At 37.7% G+C, this 20,529-nt stretch overlaps 1 protein-coding gene across 1 annotated transcript in view; it reads left to right on the top strand.

The window, feature by feature from the left end:
• Nucleotides 1–20,529, top strand: part of JAG2 (jagged 2) — a 90,880-nt gene that overhangs the window by 59,645 nt on the left and 10,706 nt on the right. The window contains exons 6-20 of the mRNA XM_009328256.1: nucleotides 4,994–5,124; nucleotides 5,508–5,627; nucleotides 7,945–8,058; nucleotides 8,880–8,993; nucleotides 9,569–9,682; nucleotides 10,238–10,284; nucleotides 10,561–10,734; nucleotides 13,123–13,273; nucleotides 13,576–13,740; nucleotides 14,336–14,449; nucleotides 15,784–15,897; nucleotides 16,282–16,395; nucleotides 17,342–17,458; nucleotides 18,494–18,521; nucleotides 19,572–19,657. Coding sequence (XP_009326531.1) covers nucleotides 4,994–5,124; nucleotides 5,508–5,627; nucleotides 7,945–8,058; nucleotides 8,880–8,993; nucleotides 9,569–9,682; nucleotides 10,238–10,284; nucleotides 10,561–10,734; nucleotides 13,123–13,273; nucleotides 13,576–13,740; nucleotides 14,336–14,449; nucleotides 15,784–15,897; nucleotides 16,282–16,395; nucleotides 17,342–17,458; nucleotides 18,494–18,521; nucleotides 19,572–19,657 — 1,703 coding nt within the window. The remainder of the gene's footprint in view (nucleotides 1–4,993; nucleotides 5,125–5,507; nucleotides 5,628–7,944; nucleotides 8,059–8,879; nucleotides 8,994–9,568; nucleotides 9,683–10,237; nucleotides 10,285–10,560; nucleotides 10,735–13,122; nucleotides 13,274–13,575; nucleotides 13,741–14,335; nucleotides 14,450–15,783; nucleotides 15,898–16,281; nucleotides 16,396–17,341; nucleotides 17,459–18,493; nucleotides 18,522–19,571; nucleotides 19,658–20,529) is intronic.

Here is a 20,529-nt window from a genome sequence, read left to right on the forward strand (position 1 = left end):
TAGGGAAAGGCTTGTATCTTTTGGTCTAATAAGAATGCTGGGGCTGAGAGGAAAAGACAACAAGCTTTCAAGTAATTAAATGATTTGAGTTCATTAATAAGCATCTTTTCCTTCCCTATTCACAAAATCATCATGCCTATTTCAAAGGTAGGAAAGTGGAGAAAGCACTTCCGTGACAAATCTTAGTGAGTGGGTACCATACTATCTATAACATTGAATCCAGATGCTCAGAATCGTAGGATCTCCTAACAGCTAGACCATGTTGCTGCCTGCTATGCAACAATTAATCTCTTAAAAGATTAAACAGACTTTCTTATAGTTATTTTAAGTAAATAATATAAAGCTATTGTTCTGGCCTATGCAACACCATCCTGTTCACGTCATTAGAAAATTTAGTGGTTTTCCATTTAAGAGGGTTATTTCTCCCCCACCCCTGAATGATGCGTTTTGCTTCTGCTCTTAATGTCACTGTTTTGCTTCGTTTTCCTGTGTTGAGTGTTTTGGCCACAGCTTCCAGCTGAAATATGAGTGGGAGAAGCTCCCTCCAAAAAGCCTGCTTAAAAAATGATGTATAAATATGGCACAATGATCTTCACTTCAGCTTTTGTGGATGTGCAAGATACTAGTAAGGTGTAACCTGTGGTAATGAAAGGCTTATACCACATTGCCTATATCCTCCCTAGGACTTTCTCAATTTATTTTTAGGCACCGCTTTTTGACCTAGACTTGAGAAGTAGTTTGGTTTTGATCTCCTTCGCATTGATGGTTTAGGTGTACTTGTGCATTAAGTGCTGACAAACCTCTGTAGCGAGGTGTAGAACAGAATTTATTTAGGTATCCTCCCATTCTCGTGTATTATGAGCCTTTTCTTAACGTTAACCAGAGTAGATTAGTGATTGGATGAGACCTGTGATAGGAAGTTTCCAAGGCGAGCTTTCTGCATAGAAAGTCTAGGACTGCCAAATAACCAGAAGTGATTGAACCAGGAGGATAAACCATGTGTGAAGATAGTACAAAACAGCTGAGTTAATATTGACTGTTGAGAGCACCCTAACTTTTTGGTATGTAACAGGTGTCTTCCTTTTGGATAAGATTTTGGATAATCATGCAAGGTGCTAAGGGACCGTGGTTTACAGACCATCACGATCTGGGTACATCTCTTTGCCTTTCTGCATCGCTTCCATAACTGCTATTGTAGGAGTTATAAAATCATGGAGTTTGGAAAGTCCCACCTCCTGCCCAAAGGAAGTGTGGTTAGACCAGATTGCTCAGGGCCTTATCCTCACAAATAATCTATCTGTTTGCATACAGCAACATGGGATCTTTGAACACCTTGTGCCATCTGATTTGGAAATGCTCAATTTAAACCTAGCTTTCACTAAATAATTATAACACAAACAACCTCAGAGGAAAGCAAAGACCAGTATCAGTTTTTTCCTTGATTATAACTGTTTCAGAAGAATATACGGAAAGCATAGTTCTGTAGAAAAATCTCCTATTTATTGAACTTGACCAGTTTAGCTTTTTTAATAGCCCCAGGAAAGGCAAAAAACCCAAATCTTCTATTTATTTCTCCTTTCTCCACTTCCCCCCTGCTCCTTCCTCTGAGTACATAGGTATCTTTGAACTGTGCGTAATGACGGGTGCTTCTGTAGGATTCCTTGATACTAAATTTACTACTTTAAACACATTGAGATTTACTGTAGAAGGTCTTTCTTCCTTGTCCCAGAATTTAGCTGTTGGAAGCCCCACTTGCTTATTGTAACCAAGTGTACACTATGAGTTGAATTATTGTGACTTTATCTACTTGTCAATGACAATAGTATTTTTCCTGCACAGTTGCAGTTTCTCTAATCTTAAGACTGAAATGTTATCTAGAAGCTTTGCTAATATTAACTCCTGCCACCTCTCCTTCCTCCAGCCTTGTATTTAAATTCTCGTTTTCTATTGCCACCAGACTCTCCTAAGGAAAATGGAAGCTGTGAAGCATGTCTGTAGAATTATCATGATCTTTTCTGCAAGTTCTTGGTTTCAAAATAACTAGCAATTGTTCTTCTATTCCTATTGCGCTCTGTCTGTGTTAATCCTGACCTGAAGGGACGCTTTGGTCTGGGAGCAGATGCCTGTACTTCAACCTTCCATCAGGAAGTTACTAAACTGTAACAATCTATTTATGGTAGCTGCTTTTGTACTGCTAATAACCCAGCAAGGGCTAAGATTAAGCCATCTCTGATTTTGTTTTGCGTGCGTTTGGTTGTAAAGATGAGTTAGAGCCAATGAAGTCAGCAGAGGGGAAGGACAAAGGAAGTAGAATCTTGATTCCAATAAGAATTTTCTTTGTCTGTTGAACAATGGGAATCCTTATGAATTCTCTAAATTCGGCTTTTTTATTTTTTCAGATGTGAAAAATTTAGGATTGCAGAAACTTCCAACAAATTATTCTCAACTGGGGTGGGGGGGGGCAGGGAAGAAATTACTTTGGCCCACCATTAACTACACTAGCAATTTCCTTTTGGCTTTCACACAAGTGGTTGTTACTTGAAAAGGAATTCTGGGGTGTTGTTTTTTTTGTAGATGATGTTGCTTTTGTATCTGTACCTTTTGGGCTTCTCATAGTGGATCATTAACTTTTTTTCATCCTTGTGTTGTGGCTTGGTATTTTTCTCATGAACGACAACGTACCCGTTTCTGAATTAATTTCACTGTATTGATCACATCTTGCTCTAGGGTTGAGCTGAGATCCGTGTAAACATTATCTTTTTAGAAGGAAGTGGAATTAAAGCTGCTCTAGCACCTGCTAATGTAGGATGCGACCAGACTTCCTGTTCAAGAGGAAATCCTAATTTACTCTTCCTTGTAAACTGAAGGCTGATCAGCTTACCACATAGTAACCTTTTGACTTGTAAACACTGTGTTCCTTTGGACTGCTTTTAGCCTATAGAAACTATTTCCCTCAGGCTTGGTGGTAACTTTAACAGTAAACTTTGATGGTATGGAATACCATGAAAAAGCAGCAACCCTTTTCTGCTGAATTAATTTTAATGCAGTCAAGCATACCTACAAACTCAAGTAGGTGCTTAAGATGCCTTCAAGTTCTAAGAAGGTGACTGTATTTTTCTTTGCACTCTTAATCACCAGCGCAGTGTTAAACAAAGAAACTTGTTATCCTTTGGGTATGGAAAACAAATTGAGTTATTGTGATTATTTGCTTTGTGATGCAGACTTTCAGCCCTTGAAAATGCATGTTATATGTGGGTGGGGAGTTGGCTCTGGCTAGGATAGTCATGGTGAATCACTGGCAGTAGTGCCAGGTTTGGCATGGATGAAGATTTGGGTTGGGGCCAGTAAAGTGAGTTACAGTGCTTTTTTTTTTTTATTGTTTATTACCAGCCCCTGAAAAGATTTTTCTGTCCTTGAGGAGGAAGGAAGAGATCAAATTTAGCAGGAGCAGTATTTGTTTCCTCTTACTGCTAATACAGCAAAAGAAAGCTGCTTCTGAAATATGTATGTTCTCCAGGCTTCTGACAGCCTTGCTTAGATGAGTGATTGGAGGCCTCTGGACTAGGTACACAGCTGAGGCTCTCCTTAGGGATCCCACAACTGTGAGGTTTTGAATGAGGAGCAGATTCTGGGACTAAGAACTCAAAGTAGTTCTGGAACTTTTATATAAAAAAAAAAAATCATCTTGCAAAGATCTGTATCTAGATTCCTTCTGCCTATGTAAATAGTAGAGATTTAAATATGCTGCCAGCATAACCTGTTCTGTTCCTCTGGGGATTGATACAGCATACTGAAATGGTGGAAGTGGATTGATTCACAAGGAACCAAGACTCCTCATTTTTACTTCTTTTTCTTGTCTTCTCTCACCACACCCCAAACATTTAATAATTTATTTCTGTTCCTTTATGGTATTCAAAGCACGTTGATAATAGAATGGTGGTGTTAAATGTAGAAAAAGTACAGTTTCCTTTCTAATGCTTTTTTTCCCCTAGGCATTAGGGCTCCACTGGCATGCATGTGCCCAACTCCCATTCAGTGTGTTTTTATGCATCTCTGTTGCTAGTATGGCTCTTAAGAGTATTTCTTATAAACAATTTAAAACAGGCAGAACACTTTTTTGTTGTTGGCCCAAAAGAGCAAGCTTTCTATTTCTTTTTGATTCAAATGTGTGTGAAATATATGTTAAAAAACACCTTTGTTTTCCTTTTTTTAAAGTTCAGACTTTAACACTTTTCCTGTAGCATAAACAGTCACTTCTGTTAGTAGACTTCTGTTACAGATAACATAAAGATACTGGTCTCTGAAGAAATCTTGTGACGGAATTTCAACTCTGTTTAAAACAAATGAATTATTAATGGCTTTTGTTTCTGTTCTCTCTCTCCTCCTTTCTCCAAAGAGCACCCTTTACATAATGCCACTAGAGAACACTGAGGATATAATAGAATAAATCTGTAAAAAGGGTTCTCTTGAGAAACTAAGTCCTGAGAAAATTGACAAGACAGCTGCATCTCTGGCTGCCCTGGTCTTTCAAGAGACTGTAGCGCTCCAGAACAAACTAGCTAATATCTTGAAAGCTGTCTTCATAGAGGAAAAAGCTATGGTGCTTGATGCACTAAGCCAGCAGTCTCCTTTTGAAAAGCAATTTCAAGTTTTTTATACCAATCACAATTTTTATCCTAGTGTGAGATGATTATGTGAAGATGGGACTTCTTGTGAAAGAACAACTAATTTATGTACAGTTCTCATAACACATAATGCTTGGTGTTGTTTGTTGCCATGGTGTGTAATATGGTTGAGCAAGATGAGTTCCAGTAAGGATGTTCAACAGGACTAGTATGTCCCTTCTAAGCAGGAGAAATAAAGTTTTCTTATCTGCACATTGAACAGTTGACCTTGTTCTTGAGAATGGTAAGTGTAGTGTTCTAAATACCTGTAATGCTGATAATTAAGCATCACGTTGCTAACTTTTTTAACATGTGAACTTACATCTTAGGTGTCATTATGGTTGGCAAGGACAGTTCTGTGATGAGTGTGTCCGCTACCCAGGCTGTGCTCATGGGAGCTGTAATGAACCATGGCAGTGTAATTGTGAAACCAACTGGGGTGGCCTGCTCTGTAACAAAGGTACTTAACATTAATGTACAGGAAAAATAAGTAAAGTTGCATGATTAACTGATAACTCATTAACCATTTTTTTCCTGCTAGTGTGCAACTACCTGAGTATTTCTGTGCCTAATTCTTTTCTGGCAGATGGTGCCTAAATATAATAAGTATAGGAAGTTTAAGACAAAAGGCTTGGAATGGTCCCGACTCTTCTAACACATACAGTTGTCTCTTGCTCATCCTTCCCTGTTCTGTGGATAGTAATGAGATGACAGGCTAGCTAATGGAATATGGGGATGATGTGGGTGAATGATGTTCAAGCCAGAAAGGCATCTGTACGTCTGACTAGGGATTAAAGTGGTGAGACTTGTGTTCCCTGTCAATTGACACTTTTCTCTGTCCAGATCTGAATTACTGTGGAAATCACCATCCCTGCCTGAACGGTGGAACGTGTATGAATACTGAACCAGACGAATATCGCTGTGCTTGCCCAGATGGCTACTCTGGAAAGAACTGCGAAATTGGTACTTCTGGATATTGCATGTATCTTCAGAAATCTGAAACTGTTTTAGGCATGGCTACGTTCTAGTTAGCCAGGTGGCATTTTTATATGCTCATTGTTGCTTTTTTTTTTTGTGGAGTGGAGGGGTTGTTTTCTCCTTTCCAGAAGCTAGCTTGGTTTCTGAGAGGGGAAGTGTGGAAAGTGGTGGTGTGCAAGTTGTCCTTTCAACTTGATTGTTACTTTGTGTGACAGTGGGGTTATGCAAGCTCCATCTCTCCTGTCTAGTGCCTTAGGCTGGCTATTCAGAAACCCACTGAAGACAACAGAAGTGCTGCAAGTTTCCCTTGGATTTAGATAAGACTGAGAGTATTTCTTCCCTTCCTTAATCCACGCGTGCAATTGGGCTGTAGTCTCATGGAAATGGGTTACAGGTGCACCTTTCCCTGTTTCTCCCTGCTACCCATTTTCTTGTCTTCTGGCTTGCTTGCAAATGTGCATCTTATACAAGCTGGCAACTAAGGAAGGTAGTAGTGATGGACACTTCAGTTTTAACTGTGGTGTGGGATTTTGGCCCGATTTTTAGCTGCCTGAATGTGTTGACTGTCCTTTTTGATCAACTGAAACTTGATTTTTTTAAAATCATCTTTTAATATGGGACTCTTAATACATTTGGATTAATGATGCAGATGTTAACTACTATGGAAACATGTTCAAGCCCTCCTACAGAGTCATCTTGAGCAGTCTAAATGAAAAGTTAAGTATTCCCTGCTCCCACTGGCAAAATGGAGGAAAGCATTTAAACTATATTTCTGATGAAGTATGCCTTCTTGGCTAATTTAACAGATCTGTGTCTATCCAACATGAAAAACTGCTTCCTATCTCAACCACACCTCAAAGATAGTGTATTGCTTTTTTCCATGTATATCTGTATGTGTTACACAAAGACCAAAATTTTCATGTACTGCAGACTATTTTGGTATTTGGAGATGTTTCCTGACTATTCTGTCTCAGGAGATAAAGGGGCAAGTGTGCAATTTCTATTTCTTTTCTATTTTGCTTTAAATTTTTCATTTTTGTCCAAACATCAAATCTTTCCGTTCAGTTTTGTCACCTGTCGTATTCAGTTGGGTGTTCTGCAGTGACTTCCTTTGCCGTGATGGATTGTTAAATCCTTTTTTAAAATGTGATATTCCCAGTCTTCTCACTTTGAATTTTGCTATTCCCTGATGCAGTTGTAAATGGAGATGGAAAGAACCCATTTTTTGGCCTTAAGTTCACTAAACTATTATCAGTAGAAGGTTTTCACGTTTATCAGGATGTAGATCTTCTTTGAACTTCTATAAAGTGCTGTGTGGTATTAATGATACTATCAAAACTTGAATTTTGCTTCAGCTGGTAGAATGTGATGCAAAGTTTTGGCTAAAATGGACGAAATCTTGTCTTAGCTGGCCCTGAAAGTTGTGGGGAAGCACCTTGGCTCTCCAGATGAGGAGGCAGTGATAAAGGGAGCCATACATTTGAGTTCTATACTGGTTATTAGCAGTAGATTGGTATATGAGGTATATTTAGGTACTGGTACCTAACATCCTAGGCAATGTAAATTCAGTTTGCAAACTAGATAACAGCCCTGAAAGAAAGATTCCAAAAAATAAATGCTAGCAACAATTAGAAAGTCTTATCTCAAGCGGATTGTTTTCTTTCCAAAAGCTTCCTTGGCTTCTGAGAGAGGAAAATATCAAAAGTGATGGCATACAACTTGTCCTCCGTCAACTTGATTGTTGCTTAGTGCAGCTTCTGCAAGTGTTACAGCCCTACATGGAGTGACAACAAACAGTACTGCCTATAATTGCAAGTAGCTCTATACTTTGCTGTTTCTAAGGAACAGTATTAGAATGAAGCTAAACAGACCTTTGGTACTTAAACTATTACTACTGTTCAGACCTCTGTATATACAGTATGTCTGTTTTGTCTCACTCAAGGAAAAAAAAAAGTGCTGGAGCACTCCCGAGGTGGAAGTGCGTGGCTGGAAGCAGTAGGTTAATGGGGAGCTTCTCTAGCTCTTGGGATATTGAGATATGAGTGACTTGTCTGCCTCCAGGCTTTCTGGTCAGTAGATATGAAGGATGATGCACCTTCAATAAAATCCTGCTTCAGTCTCCTACTGGGAATCTTACTCTCTGCAGCTGGGAGAGGGAGGCTCCAAACTTCTGTACAGGCACACCTCTACTGCTCATGCTTTTGGTCACTTCAATCAGAATGCAATTTCTAACCACGTAAGTTCTCCTTAATTGATATTGGAAGAGTACTTAGCAAGAATTTCTTTCCCTCTTTCTTCCCAGCGGAGCATGCTTGCGTATCTAATCCCTGTGCTAATGGTGGAATTTGTCACGAAATTTCATCAGGCTTCAAGTGTCACTGCCCAGCAGGGTGGAGTGGACCAACATGTGCTATTGGTGGGTATGCATTTGCTGATGACTGACCCATTGGGTTGGAAGGGTTGATACAGCTTACTTGACAATCATGCTCTGTGGGTATGGAATTTAGTGGTAGTCTTCTACCTTACCTGTCTTTTAACAGCTATGCATTGGGAACCTCTGAAAAAATTAATGGTACTGTGCAGCCAGCAGTATCTATTTGATGCAGTTGAAATGTACAGGTTATCAAAAGCATAGCTGGACCATATGCAAAGAAATGCCCTGTTGCCAAAGCTTATAGGACAATTTCTGACTCTTTAGCCGCTCTAAAGCAAAATACAGCATGGATTCATTTTAAGCGATGTTAATGTGAACAGGAAAGGTTTTCCCCTTCTTAAAGTAGTAGAAGAGTAGATTACTCGATTAAATGCTTAAGTGTCTGGTTTGGAAGACAGGGAAGTGGTTGAAATGTATTATTGACCGATGTAATTGGTTTGTATGTTGCCTGTGATTTGGAACACAGGATTTTTATCCATTTTTCAACAGGAACTATCCTAAAAAAAAGTACCGCCTAAACTTGTGTCATGATCTAGGAACGTGACTTTCAGTGAATGTGTTAATCGTTGACAGATTATCTGAATGATCTTGCTGTTTGCAGATAGGGGAGAGAGGAGCTCTGAAATTTTCTGTCTCAAAGATATGAGAAAAGCCTAAGTAAAAATTAAGTTAGAAATGTTAGTCTGTTCCTAAGCTTATTTGTTTGTACGTTTTCCCCCTTCATCTCAAAATAACTTAAAAAACAAACACAGGTTAAGCCAAATTTTAAACCATGTAATGGAAGGCACACTTTGAATTTCCAGATATTGATGAATGTGCATCTAACCCTTGTGCTCAAGGAGGGACCTGTATTGATGGTATTAATGCATTTGAGTGTATATGTCCACAACAGTGGATTGGAGCAACATGTCAGCTTGGTAAGTAATTACCTTCTAAAGTTTTGAAGGCCAGTGGAGATTATTCCTAAATAATTAATAACTCTGTGTAAGTGTGCTTCTGATACGACTTTTGTTGAAGAAAACATTGAAGATATGTGTTGCTATTGGTATCTTAGATCTTCTTTAGTAGAACTTAAAGCCAGAAGTTTCAAGTGAACCTGTAACTACTTAAGCCCAAACTTAAGCTTACTTATAATAGTTCTTCTAGAATGCCCGATAACTTTTCTGTTTCAAAATACCGCCTTGGTGATGGTAGCTCCTTTTTCATGGTGGCAGAACAGTGACTATAAGCTTACGGAGGCAAGGAAGGGATTTGCCCTGACTAACATATTACCTTTTTGAGTTTTGGCAAAGGGGAAAGTAAGAGAACATGCATGTGCTATTCTAGACAAGTATGCATTAAAAACCTGTGGTATGTAAATGGTTTTAGTGCCCTACCAATGTATAATATGAGCTTCTGATGCTTTGATTGCATGGAAACTTTGCTTGGTGCTGTGGTAATCTGTTTCTGGGTTTGTACTTTATTCTCTTCTTTCTTTTATCTTCTTTCACAGATGCTAATGAGTGTGAGGGGAAACCCTGTGTTAATGCTTACTCTTGCAAAAATCTCATTGGTGGATATTACTGTGACTGCATTCCAGGATGGACAGGAGTAAATTGTCATATCAGTTAGTATTTCTTTAGTGTATATATGTTGACCATAGGATGCTTTATTCTTTAAAAAAAGGCTTTATGATGAATGATAGTATATGTGCATGTACAATAAAAATACCTGTTGTCAGGATTTTCCTAACTTCCAGTAGTGTAAATTGAAAATACTGTTTGAAAATTTATTTAGAGGTGTAATTGGTATTAAAATAAGCTTAGATATACACTTGCATAGCTCTCAAATCTCTCCGTACTCACTCATCCCTGATTCTGAATGATATGATGTACTGATTCAATTTAAAATACTTCTTAGCTAAAACGTTAGATATGAAACGAGCTGATAGCATTTGCTTTAGTTTCTATTACACTGTAATAGAAATATGTAATATGTAATTTTCTCTTACGTATTCTTTAAAACAAGACTCTCTTAAGACATCAAGCATACTTGCTTTCCATTGAAATGTCTAGAAAAACCCTTTCTGAAAATCTCTCGGTTTGCGTTTTGATGCTAGACCTATAGTTTATAGCTTAGTCTTCCAGTATAAATTCTAATGCCTTACGTATTTTATCCATAGATATTAATGACTGTCATGGACAATGTCAACATGGAGGGACTTGTAAGGTAACTCTTGTTTATTACATGCCATGCTGAAAATAAATCTTGTTCTGGCTAGTTATGAGTTTTATAGTTTGCAATTACAAGTTGGTTAAATGAGGTTAAATGTTAAAAATGTAATGTTGCACTTGCAGGCTCTTGTACCATTTCACAAAATTTTACGTGGTGCTACTACTGTTCACAAATCCAGAATATAGAAATAACTTGAATTCTTGTGTGTAAGTTTTATCAATAAACAAATCTTTCTACTTCTGCCTTTTTTTTTTCTCCCCTTCGGTGAAGGATGAAGTGAATGGTTACCATTGCTTATGCCCTCATGGTTTCACAGGAAAAAACTGTGAGACAGAAACAAATGAGTGTGAAAGTAATCCATGCCAAAATGGAGGCCGTTGCAAAGACCTGATGAATGGATTCAGTTGCCTGTGTTCACAGGGCTTCTCAGGAGTCTTCTGTGAGGTGAGGGCAGTGGTGACATTACTGCAATACTTTTCATGGGTTGAATTCTTGAAAGAAACATATCTCTGGGTTTAAATGGGAGTAACCCAAGGCTAAAGCATTACTGACTAACGTAGCTGTTACTTGACACTCTGAATAAGCAAATTTGTTGTGCGGTGCTGTCATAGTAGCTGCAACACTTGAATTTACAGCCTGATAAACTGCAAGTTGTTGCACATAGGTGTTGGCTCTCCTAAATGTTTCAAGGCTGCAAGTTTTCCTGAAGCTTGAAACATTTTCTTTTGCGTTTTTCAGGACTTGTGCCCTTTTGTTACACTAGAATGTTTTATGTCTTCATCCTAGTAACTCTGAACTACATAATTGAATTACCTTTCAAGTAATCCTACTGCTGTCGGTAGGAGTATCTGCATAATTAAAGGCAGGTAGATACACAAGTATTGGCTCTCGGAACTTTCTGTTTGAGATCATTTTAGGAACACATAGTTCTAGTGCTTAAATAAGGATTCAGAACTGAAATGCTGAAGTGCTACTGACAATTCATAAAGTACTTCATGATAGTGAAGATCTGTTTCTTTCTAGGGAGGACATTAGACTTTTCATTGTAAAATTACATTGCCCTAAGTATGTACTTTCTGGCTTTCGCTGATAGCCAAATTCATGTAAGTGTTATGGTTAGCAAGGCAGCGTCAACTGGAGGCATTGGATTAGAATTTGGCTGGATTTGCTCCAGAATTCTTCATGGAGGACATTAGAGTGATCTCTCTTAAATGCCGAAGTAATTTTATTCTGTATTAGTTGCATTGTTAAAGAAACAATATCCTCCTTTTATTCAAAATTAAAAAGGGTTGCAGATACTGACCAGTTTAATAAAACTGGTGCAGTACCTAATAGCTCGTGTACCATTTCTACATAAGGATCATAGCTTGAGTGCTCTACTCCTGGCTGATTCATACCATACTGTGTAATTAAAGTTTTAGCAAATCTGTCTGAATAATAGGGGGGAGTTGGCTGCTTGCCTTTGCGTGTTGCAGGAAATATCTACCATTGATTCCAGATGCTAAAGTACCAGCTACTGAACTTGCATTGGGAAGGGGAAATTTACACTAATGGAAGGAAACAAATGGAGACATCTGATAGAGGAGATCTGAGAATCTTTCTCAGACCTTAGCTATTTTTTTAGTTTGCTTTGAATGTTCCATATCAGAGCATGAAATAGCTTGCTGAAGATCTCTCTATTACAGCTGGAATTGTATGTGCTCCTCTGAATTAAATACTTAACACCATTTGTGTTCCTTCTGTTTTGGTTAGCTTTGAATTTTTCTCCTATTTAGCTACAGAACTACTGAAAACAGTGACCAAATCCACTATTGGACTTAAAATTAAGTCTGTAAGGTTGAGAAAGCTATCTCACAAGAGAGATGTGAAAAGGGAAAAACTTGCTTGAGGGGAGGAAAACAATCCTTAAGAATAACAATTTGGAGGAAAGATACTGTGATGTAACAATATCCCTTTTGGGGCTGCTTGTGGATCTTGAGGCCAATGTAGGGTATCACCAATTGGTGATCTTGTGTGTCAATCTTAAGATGCAGAAGAAGCAGAACTGCTTTGCTACAGCAATTTGTCTGTGTTATATTATGAAAGCTAGGTTTAAATTTTGCTTTTTTAATCAGATGGTAAGAAGTGTTCAAAATGTACCTAGTATTTCTGTGTGTATAATTGGCATGGTGATAGTATTTGTAAGAATAAGGCCCTGAGCAGCTTGGTCTAACTAGACCTACTTTGAGCAGGGGGTGGGAGTAGCTGACCTCTGCAAGCTATGGCCCCTTGCAAGCTATGTGGTTCTGTAATAAATTCTGTGTTAATTGAGATGGGAAGAGAAGTTGCTCTAGAAATAGGATTTGCTCTAGAAATAGGATTTTTGCTTCTAGAAGTTGCTCTAGAAAATAGGAATTTTTTAAGGTTCTGTGTATTTTAAGTGTCTTGCAGACACAAAGTTGACAAGTGCACTGGTATTTAACTTGCATTATAGCACTTAGTAGGTGGGTGTGAAGGACAGAGAAGTGACTTACAATGATCCAGAATAGTCACAGTAAGATGTCTCTTAATGGCTTGTTCTTGGCTAACTAAGTTATTGCAAATGTGCTTATTCAACCTCCTGCAAAGGAATATCTTTTTAGCAGTATCAGAAATGCTTTGTGTTAGGATTGCCTAAAATAACCTGAAGTTTCTCCCTCTGTTGCAGGATGGAATGCAATATATATGCTTCATAAACCTTCCTAAAACTTGAGGTTCCTTGTAAATCAGCTTTATCTGTGCCTTTAGCAATACAGATAATGCTGCTTGCTCCTGGGAAATGAAGCAGCTGCTGCTAACTATGGTCTCTTACAGATGGATATTGATTTCTGTGAACCTAACCCTTGCCAGAATGGGGCTAAATGCTATGATCTGGGAGGAGATTATTACTGTGCCTGCCCTGATGACTATGATGGAAAGAATTGTTCTCATCTCAAGGACCACTGCAAGAACAATTCCTGTAAAGGTACCTGCTGTTGTCCAGAAACTTGTCTTAATGTATCGGTGGTGCATTAAAAAAGAAAAGTAGTATTTCTGGAAATAGCATAATGCAGAAACATTTTTGTTGTACTTGCTTGGACTTTGTGAAATAGTGAGGCAGTGAGAAGAAATGCTTGTAACAGTCATTACTTATAAAGAGCTAGAGGGTAACTTATAGTTAACATAGCTTTTAAATTGTGATTGTCTTAATTTTTTGATACTTTTTTAAAACTAAAAACTGATTGGTGATGCAGATTATTAGCCTGATGATATACTTCTCATTCTCAGTAATAGACAGCTGTACAATAGAAGTCTTCACTAATGCTACCCAAGAAGGAATCCGTTTCATTTCATCTAATGTTTGTGGGCCTCATGGACGGTGTATTAGTCAGCCAGGAGGGAATTTTACTTGTGCCTGCGAAAGAGGTTTTACTGGAGTATACTGTCATGAAAGTAAGTAGGAGTTTCTTCTAAATTATTTTGCTGCTCTAAAACTTTCTTAAAATTTTTGTTACGAAGCTTTACAACATAAAATAAAACATTAAGATTTTAATAAAGTTGCATAGAGCATTGTTTCAGGTGTACTGCTTGAAATCCAGTTTCTTCTGGTAACAGTTGTCTTTGTATTGGTTCACACTTCCTCTTTGAAAGAAAACTGGTTTTAGTCCAACTTCAATGTGAATGTGTCTGTACCCACTACCTTTGTGTACAGTCTTACGAGAAGCCATGGATTTCTGCAACATGGGGATGATAAAGGACAGACACATTGACAGCACAGCTTAGGAGCATGTGTATTGCTGTTCACGGTATTTTTTTGAACACCTGGATATTTTTGTCACGTAAACTTAATGCTCTGATTTGACTTGCTACATGAGAGAGAATACATCTAGAAACCTTACCAGGCTTGAAAACAGATGTTTGAGCTGTTACTATATATGTACAAATGGAGTATAACTTTGTGCTGCTTTTCCTAAAGACACAAGTGTAGATCAGCCTTCTAGGTAGGTGAAGACATCCTTGAGCAATAATTGTTGACTTTTTGTCATAGATATCAATGATTGTCTTGGGAAACCTTGCAAGAATGGTGGGACATGCATCGATGAAGTTGATTCATTTAGATGTTTCTGCTCAAGTGGCTGGGAAGGAGAATTGTGTGACACAAGTGAGTACTGCCAAGCGTTGCAGGGTCAAATACTACAGCTTTGCTCTAACAGCGATGGTTGGTATGTGGTTAATAATAATGGGTAGTTTCTCTGTTCTGTAATTATAGTCTACCCAGTGTTGTTTGCAAAAGTATTTTCAAGAAGGTTTTTCGGTAGCAGCTCTAAAAGGCTCAGTTCCTTTAATAGGACTGTAATCTGATTCTTTGGTATAGTACAGGATATATCTCAGGAGGAGAGAACTTTTTTCTCTTGAGAGGCAAAAGTGAATATACCCTGTTAGGAGTCTACTCATTATACTGCTTTTATTGCTATTAGCATATGTACTTCTTAGTACTTACTGTACGTAAAAGTTTCTCCCTTTCCCAGTCTACTTATGTGCAGTAGTTTCCAAACTTGAAAAGCTTTTTAGCTTTAAGCCAGTGCAAGCTATAATGTGCTTCCACCTTACTGAAGGAATTTATGAATTTAATATGTATTCCTTTAGTAAGAAAAGAACTGCTGAAGCCTGAATTTTTACTCAATAAATATCATGAGTACGTCTTGAGACGTGTTGGGCCTTAGTTGACAAAGTGTACTAGGCCAGTTCATGGCTAAGTTACCTCAGAGGAAACTGCGGTTGGTTCTTTTTCTACTCTGAATGAAGCCCCTTCTAAAACATGAGGACAAGGACTTGCTGAGACTTACTACAGGACATGCACCAATTGAGATGTGAAATAAAGACAGAAGCTTTTGGCAGCTATCACTATCAAAAGAGCTTTTTGTGTGGTCTAGATGAAGTTTGGTCTGGAATAATTATGTTCTACCTATTAAAACGTTTGTCTCAAGTGAGGAGAATTTTCTATAAAATTCATGTGTATGTATATGTTTAATGTGTGCATACACACACATATATGTATGTGTATATATGGTTCAGCCATCTAATGGCTTTAACTCTCTATTTTGAGACATAAAGCAGGAGAGGGAGCCTTAACTGTCTTATGTGGATGTCCTGGGTTAGGGCTCCTTTTCAGGACATTGTGGTCCCTACTAGGAAGTTTTCTCTGAAGTTCAGAATACAGCTGTTTGCTGGAAAAATGAAATTACTTTGGTGCTCTGCTTAGAAGCCATACTGAATAATACTTTTTCTCTTAAGCTGTCAGAAAATCTTTCATAATTCATGTTGTTCTGTATTAAATCAGTGTTCTCCTTGCTTGTATAAAGATAATCCCATAATAACTAGGAACGCTGTCTTCCTAAATAGTACACAATTTATTTCCTTTATAAAAAAGTATTTTATCCTTTCTCATGGCCATAGCTAGGCTAGATCATCTAATTTAAGTAACTCTTTTTCTAGATTTCAATGACTGTTCTCCTAACCCATGTCACAACGGTGGCCGATGCATTGATTTGGTAAATGACTTCTATTGTGAGTGTAAGAATGACTGGAAAGGCAAAACTTGCCATTCACGTAAGTGTTCTTTACTTTGATCTTTAGTTTACCCAAAGATTTGTTTTCTTTCTTCTCATGAGACTAGAGTTCCTGAAATTTAAAATAAAACAATTACAGTGAAATAATAGGCGTATTTTCATTACCTCTTCCAGTTTCCCAGCAACAAAATGGAACATTTAAAAAATGTATTCCTTCATGTAGTGAAATAGTGTTGTAAGAGATGCCCTTAGATTCCTCTCTTTTGGTTGTTTACTGTAACACAGCAAGTGGAACTATGCGTTTCTAGTACTGTTGCATTTAAATATGAAGTCTCTTTAAAAGTAACTTTGTGATTAAAAAGTACCTGGTCTTAAAATTCAGCAAGACCAATGGAAATCAAAACTGTTTAATTGTGATATATAGGTGAATACCAATGTGATGCGAATACTTGTAGCAATGGTGGAACATGCTATGATGATGGAGATACATTCCGCTGTTCATGTCCTCCAGAATGGATAGGAAGTACCTGCAACACTGGTAAGCTTTTTAAATTGTCTGCAGGTAAAGACAGAAGTACAAGTGTTTAAATAATACTTAACTGTTTAGTAAATAGGCACACTGTTCTTCTAGCTGGCTAGTTCAAAGCTGTTGCAGTTGGCTGGTGACTGAAGTTTAGAGTAATTTCTTCCGCTCACCTGACATGATACTGATTTTTAGGAAGCTGTTCTCCGCAGGCTGCTTACATGGTCTTTTACATAGCTTCTCCTGAGCAGATTTGAAACAGTTGGACTTGTGTCTTGAGTTCTCTATTAGTCTTTAGAGACCCTGTGTAAAGGTTTTCTTAGGAACCTAGTCCCCCACTTTGCTTGAAGGTTCATAATGTGAATAAGTTTGTGTTGAAGAGGTGTATGAGCAGACATATTCAGGAAAAATGAAATGAAGTGGTTCTTCCTAGGGAATTTGCAGGGTTACTGCCTGCTGTAGGGAGCAACACTTGATCTTTTAGGGGATTGAATGTAATCTCCGGGGTACACTTTTCTGAATATAAAACTTCCATTAGGACCAAGAAGTTGGATGAAGGTAATTTAGTATAGTTTTTCTACTTTTTAGATACAATTGTGGCATTTAATCACAATCTGCATTTTGAATACTAGTATTTTATTATAAAGTACACCTCATGACCTGGGTAACTCACTGTCAAAGTAGGAATTTAGCAGTATTTGAAGGATGCTTACACAGATGGGGAAAAAATAGATAATCTTTTCTTATAAAACTTCATGGTTAATCAAACAATTGAATTGGGATGACAGTGAAGATAGGTGAGAGTTTATGGTGCGATGTGACTGTTTTTGGAACCTTTTGACTCTCTTCTAAGTCTTGCACTGTTGACTAAAATGCTATTCAGGATTGTGATATTGACATATCCAGATGATAGATACTTCTTGTTTTCTGTGCTAAACAGAGACCTTTTCTGTTTTCAAAGCTAAAAACAGCAGCTGTATTCCAAACCCGTGCATGAATGGTGGAACATGTGTTGGCAGTGGAGATTCCTTTTCTTGCATCTGCAAAGAAGGATGGGAAGGACGGACATGCACACAGAGTAAGGCTTTTCTCCTTTCTTCCCCTGCGTTCCCCTGGGATATTAGGAGTGTCTGGCACAGAGCTGTTAAATGAAACAAAGCAAGTTTATAGAGTTCATGTGCCAAAATATCTGAATCATTCAGGGTGGGAGGTAGGTAAAGATGATGATGTTCGAGTAATGAATGAAGAACTTGTCATGCTTCTTTTTGCATCTAGTCTCTGCCAAAATAAGACTTTCAGCCTCTTATAGAAATAGAATTTTTGGGAACATGTACAGAGCAAAAAAAAAAAAATCCTCGCAGAAATACTAATTTTAATAAAGAAAAGTATGTGGAAAGGCAGGCAGTAGTGTATATTCCATCATTTTCCTCTGAGGATAGCAGTTAACTACTTCAACATACCAATACAATGAATTGGTTAGGTGGAGTAAAGCTTGCAAGTTTGATTTCCCCCCTGGCCCCCAAGCTGTAACATAGAGGGGGGGGGGGGGGAGAGTATAAACTTGAGCTCTGCTTTTACTCCAAATCTACTGTGAACTTACTGTTGTATTGATGTATGCCCTAATTAGCTGTTTTAAAGCTGACAGTGCTAGTGTAAATGCAAACAAATAATTCAGAGCTGTTTATAATGGGAAAGATTTGTTTTAGAAATCTGGCTAGTTGCACATATACATATGAAGTGCCAAAGTAGTAGTAATCCTTTAAAAGCTTTTAGAGCCAGGTAGAATTATCCACTACCAATGCAACCGATACCCTATTTTATTTCTGTTACGTTGCCATCATGCTGCGTATCAGTCTGTGCTATTGATGTATCAAAATACACTGAAGTTGTAAAATTTTGCATTTGTCAGTCTATTCATAGAATTTAAGGTATTTCATTGGTCTGTTAGGTCTAATTGATGTACTTTCTTTACAAGTGTGGAAGAAAACATTCAATTCTGTATTATTGTTCTTTGCTTTCCTTATCAAATGTAGTGTCTCTTGAACTATACTATCATACATTAGAAAATAAATATGCCACTAGTTACACTAGTCTGTATTCTTCTTTTTTATAGATACCAATGACTGCAACCCTCATCCATGGTAAGTATGCGAACACCAGTTCTGTACCTATTGTGAAAATAACAGTGAGCACAGTAATACGGATTTCCATTCAAGATTAGAACTAATTCAACCCTAAAATAATTGAAGCCAGCCTCTGTAAAAATCTTAAAACAATTTTTTGCCATGCATTATCTATTCCTTGACAGCAACAAAGACCACAAAACAATCCCGAGTTGATTCATATATGAACAGATAAAAGTATTTTAGTGTAGTCTTTGTGCCAGAACTGACTAATAAGTTACTCTGATATGAAACAAATCGGACTTTATATGTTTCAAGTATCTACAATTGAGTTTTAGAATAAAAAATGAGAAATCAAAACCTTTTAGTTTACAATAAATAATTTTAGGTAATATAAGAATGTGCTGTTAGATCAAATACTATGTATAAATGTGTTTTTAAAACTAAACTAATTTTTTTGAAGATACAATGAGAGTATTTTAAATACAGAGGTTGATATTTATGGTTGAAGGGGAAAAATACTGATATGTGGATGAAGCAAACCGTCTACCTTATCTTTCTCTGCTGTCCATTCTGATGCAATAACCTGTACTTCCTGTATTAAAAAAAAAAACTTACAAAAGCTTGGGCTTTCTCCATACTCATTTTACAATGCTGTTGCATCTCCTTGAGTTCTGTTGATATACTTCCCCATGCATGCACATGCTTTTATAGGATGTTGCTGTTTTAACAGGTGACTTACTAAGCAATATTGTTTATCTAACACTGTGCTTTCTCTGTTGATGGGAATAGATCGTTGCCCTAAACAGCAGCAGAAGGTTTAATTAACAAAGCTTTAGTTAGAGACCAATGAAACAATGTAGATGGCTTATTAAGTAGACTCATATTATGAATTAGCAGGGACTTTTTAATTCTGCATTGTTGAATAGTGAGAAAGTGCTATGAATAGGGACAATAGAAATTTGCATTTGAACACGCCGCATGAGACCTGTCGTTTTTGCTCATCTTTAGACTGGTGAATCTACTCTGTGAATGCTTGGTGTAATGATCGGTTTATTATTTTTACAGTTACAACGGAGGCATCTGTGTTGATGGTGTGAATTGGTTTCGATGTGAATGTGCGCCTGGGTTTGCTGGTCCCGACTGCAGAATTAGTAAGTACTTGTATGGGTGAAGACCTGAAAGGTTGCACCATTGTAATGCACAAATCGGAAAGAACACCCTGTGACCCTTTTTGCAATAGGTTAGCTGAATTCCAAATAATGAAGCAGAAGCCACCTGTCTGTCAGCCAGGTACTGATACCCTGTAAATAATGGCAACTTATGTTCCTTTCTTTTCATCAAATGGAACTGAAATGAGTTGGCTTAAATTATACTCAAAGACTTGGTTGCTGGATTTTGTCAGACATTTCTGAAGGTTCTGGGGTGCTGGCTTTATAGAAGCTTATTAAGTTTTAAGTATTTTTCTTGATAAGCAACTTGTCGTTAAAGATGACATATCAGTAGGTGTTCCATTTAACATTAGAAACTGAAATCCACTGAGACATTGCAAATGAAAACAAAAACATCAGCAGTGTAGTGCTGGCATGTGAATAACATAGAGAAGTATGATAAAGGTCTTTCAAAGCTATAAAACAAACCTGTTACATGGCAAGGATAGAAACTGAAAAGAAGGGGGAACAAAAGACCCTAAAATTGCATTGAAGTGTTGTGGAAGAGTCTCTTTTTTAAAATGGAATTTACCATTTTGACTTGCATGTGATAGATACCTTATTTCTACTTTATTTTATTTCTGTCTCTTTGGAAGATCAGACTTTGAGTCTTCTGTAGCCTCAACACTGTTGGGCTTAGTCCTTCCACTCCATCAGTATGGTGGTGTGCTTTCAAGTTGGGATTTCATCCTCATTCTGGCAGATAGTAAATGAGCCAACACCTCTAGTCAGAGGGTGACTGTAGCACTTGTGGTAGCATCAGCTTAGTGATCTCTGGATATAGAAGCAGGGATGGCAGGGAAATTTAGATCCGG

This window comes from Pygoscelis adeliae, unplaced genomic scaffold, assembly GCF_000699105.1.
Source record: "Pygoscelis adeliae isolate BGI_AS28 unplaced genomic scaffold, ASM69910v1 Scaffold130, whole genome shotgun sequence".
Classification (NCBI taxonomy): domain Eukaryota; kingdom Metazoa; phylum Chordata; class Aves; order Sphenisciformes; family Spheniscidae; genus Pygoscelis; species Pygoscelis adeliae.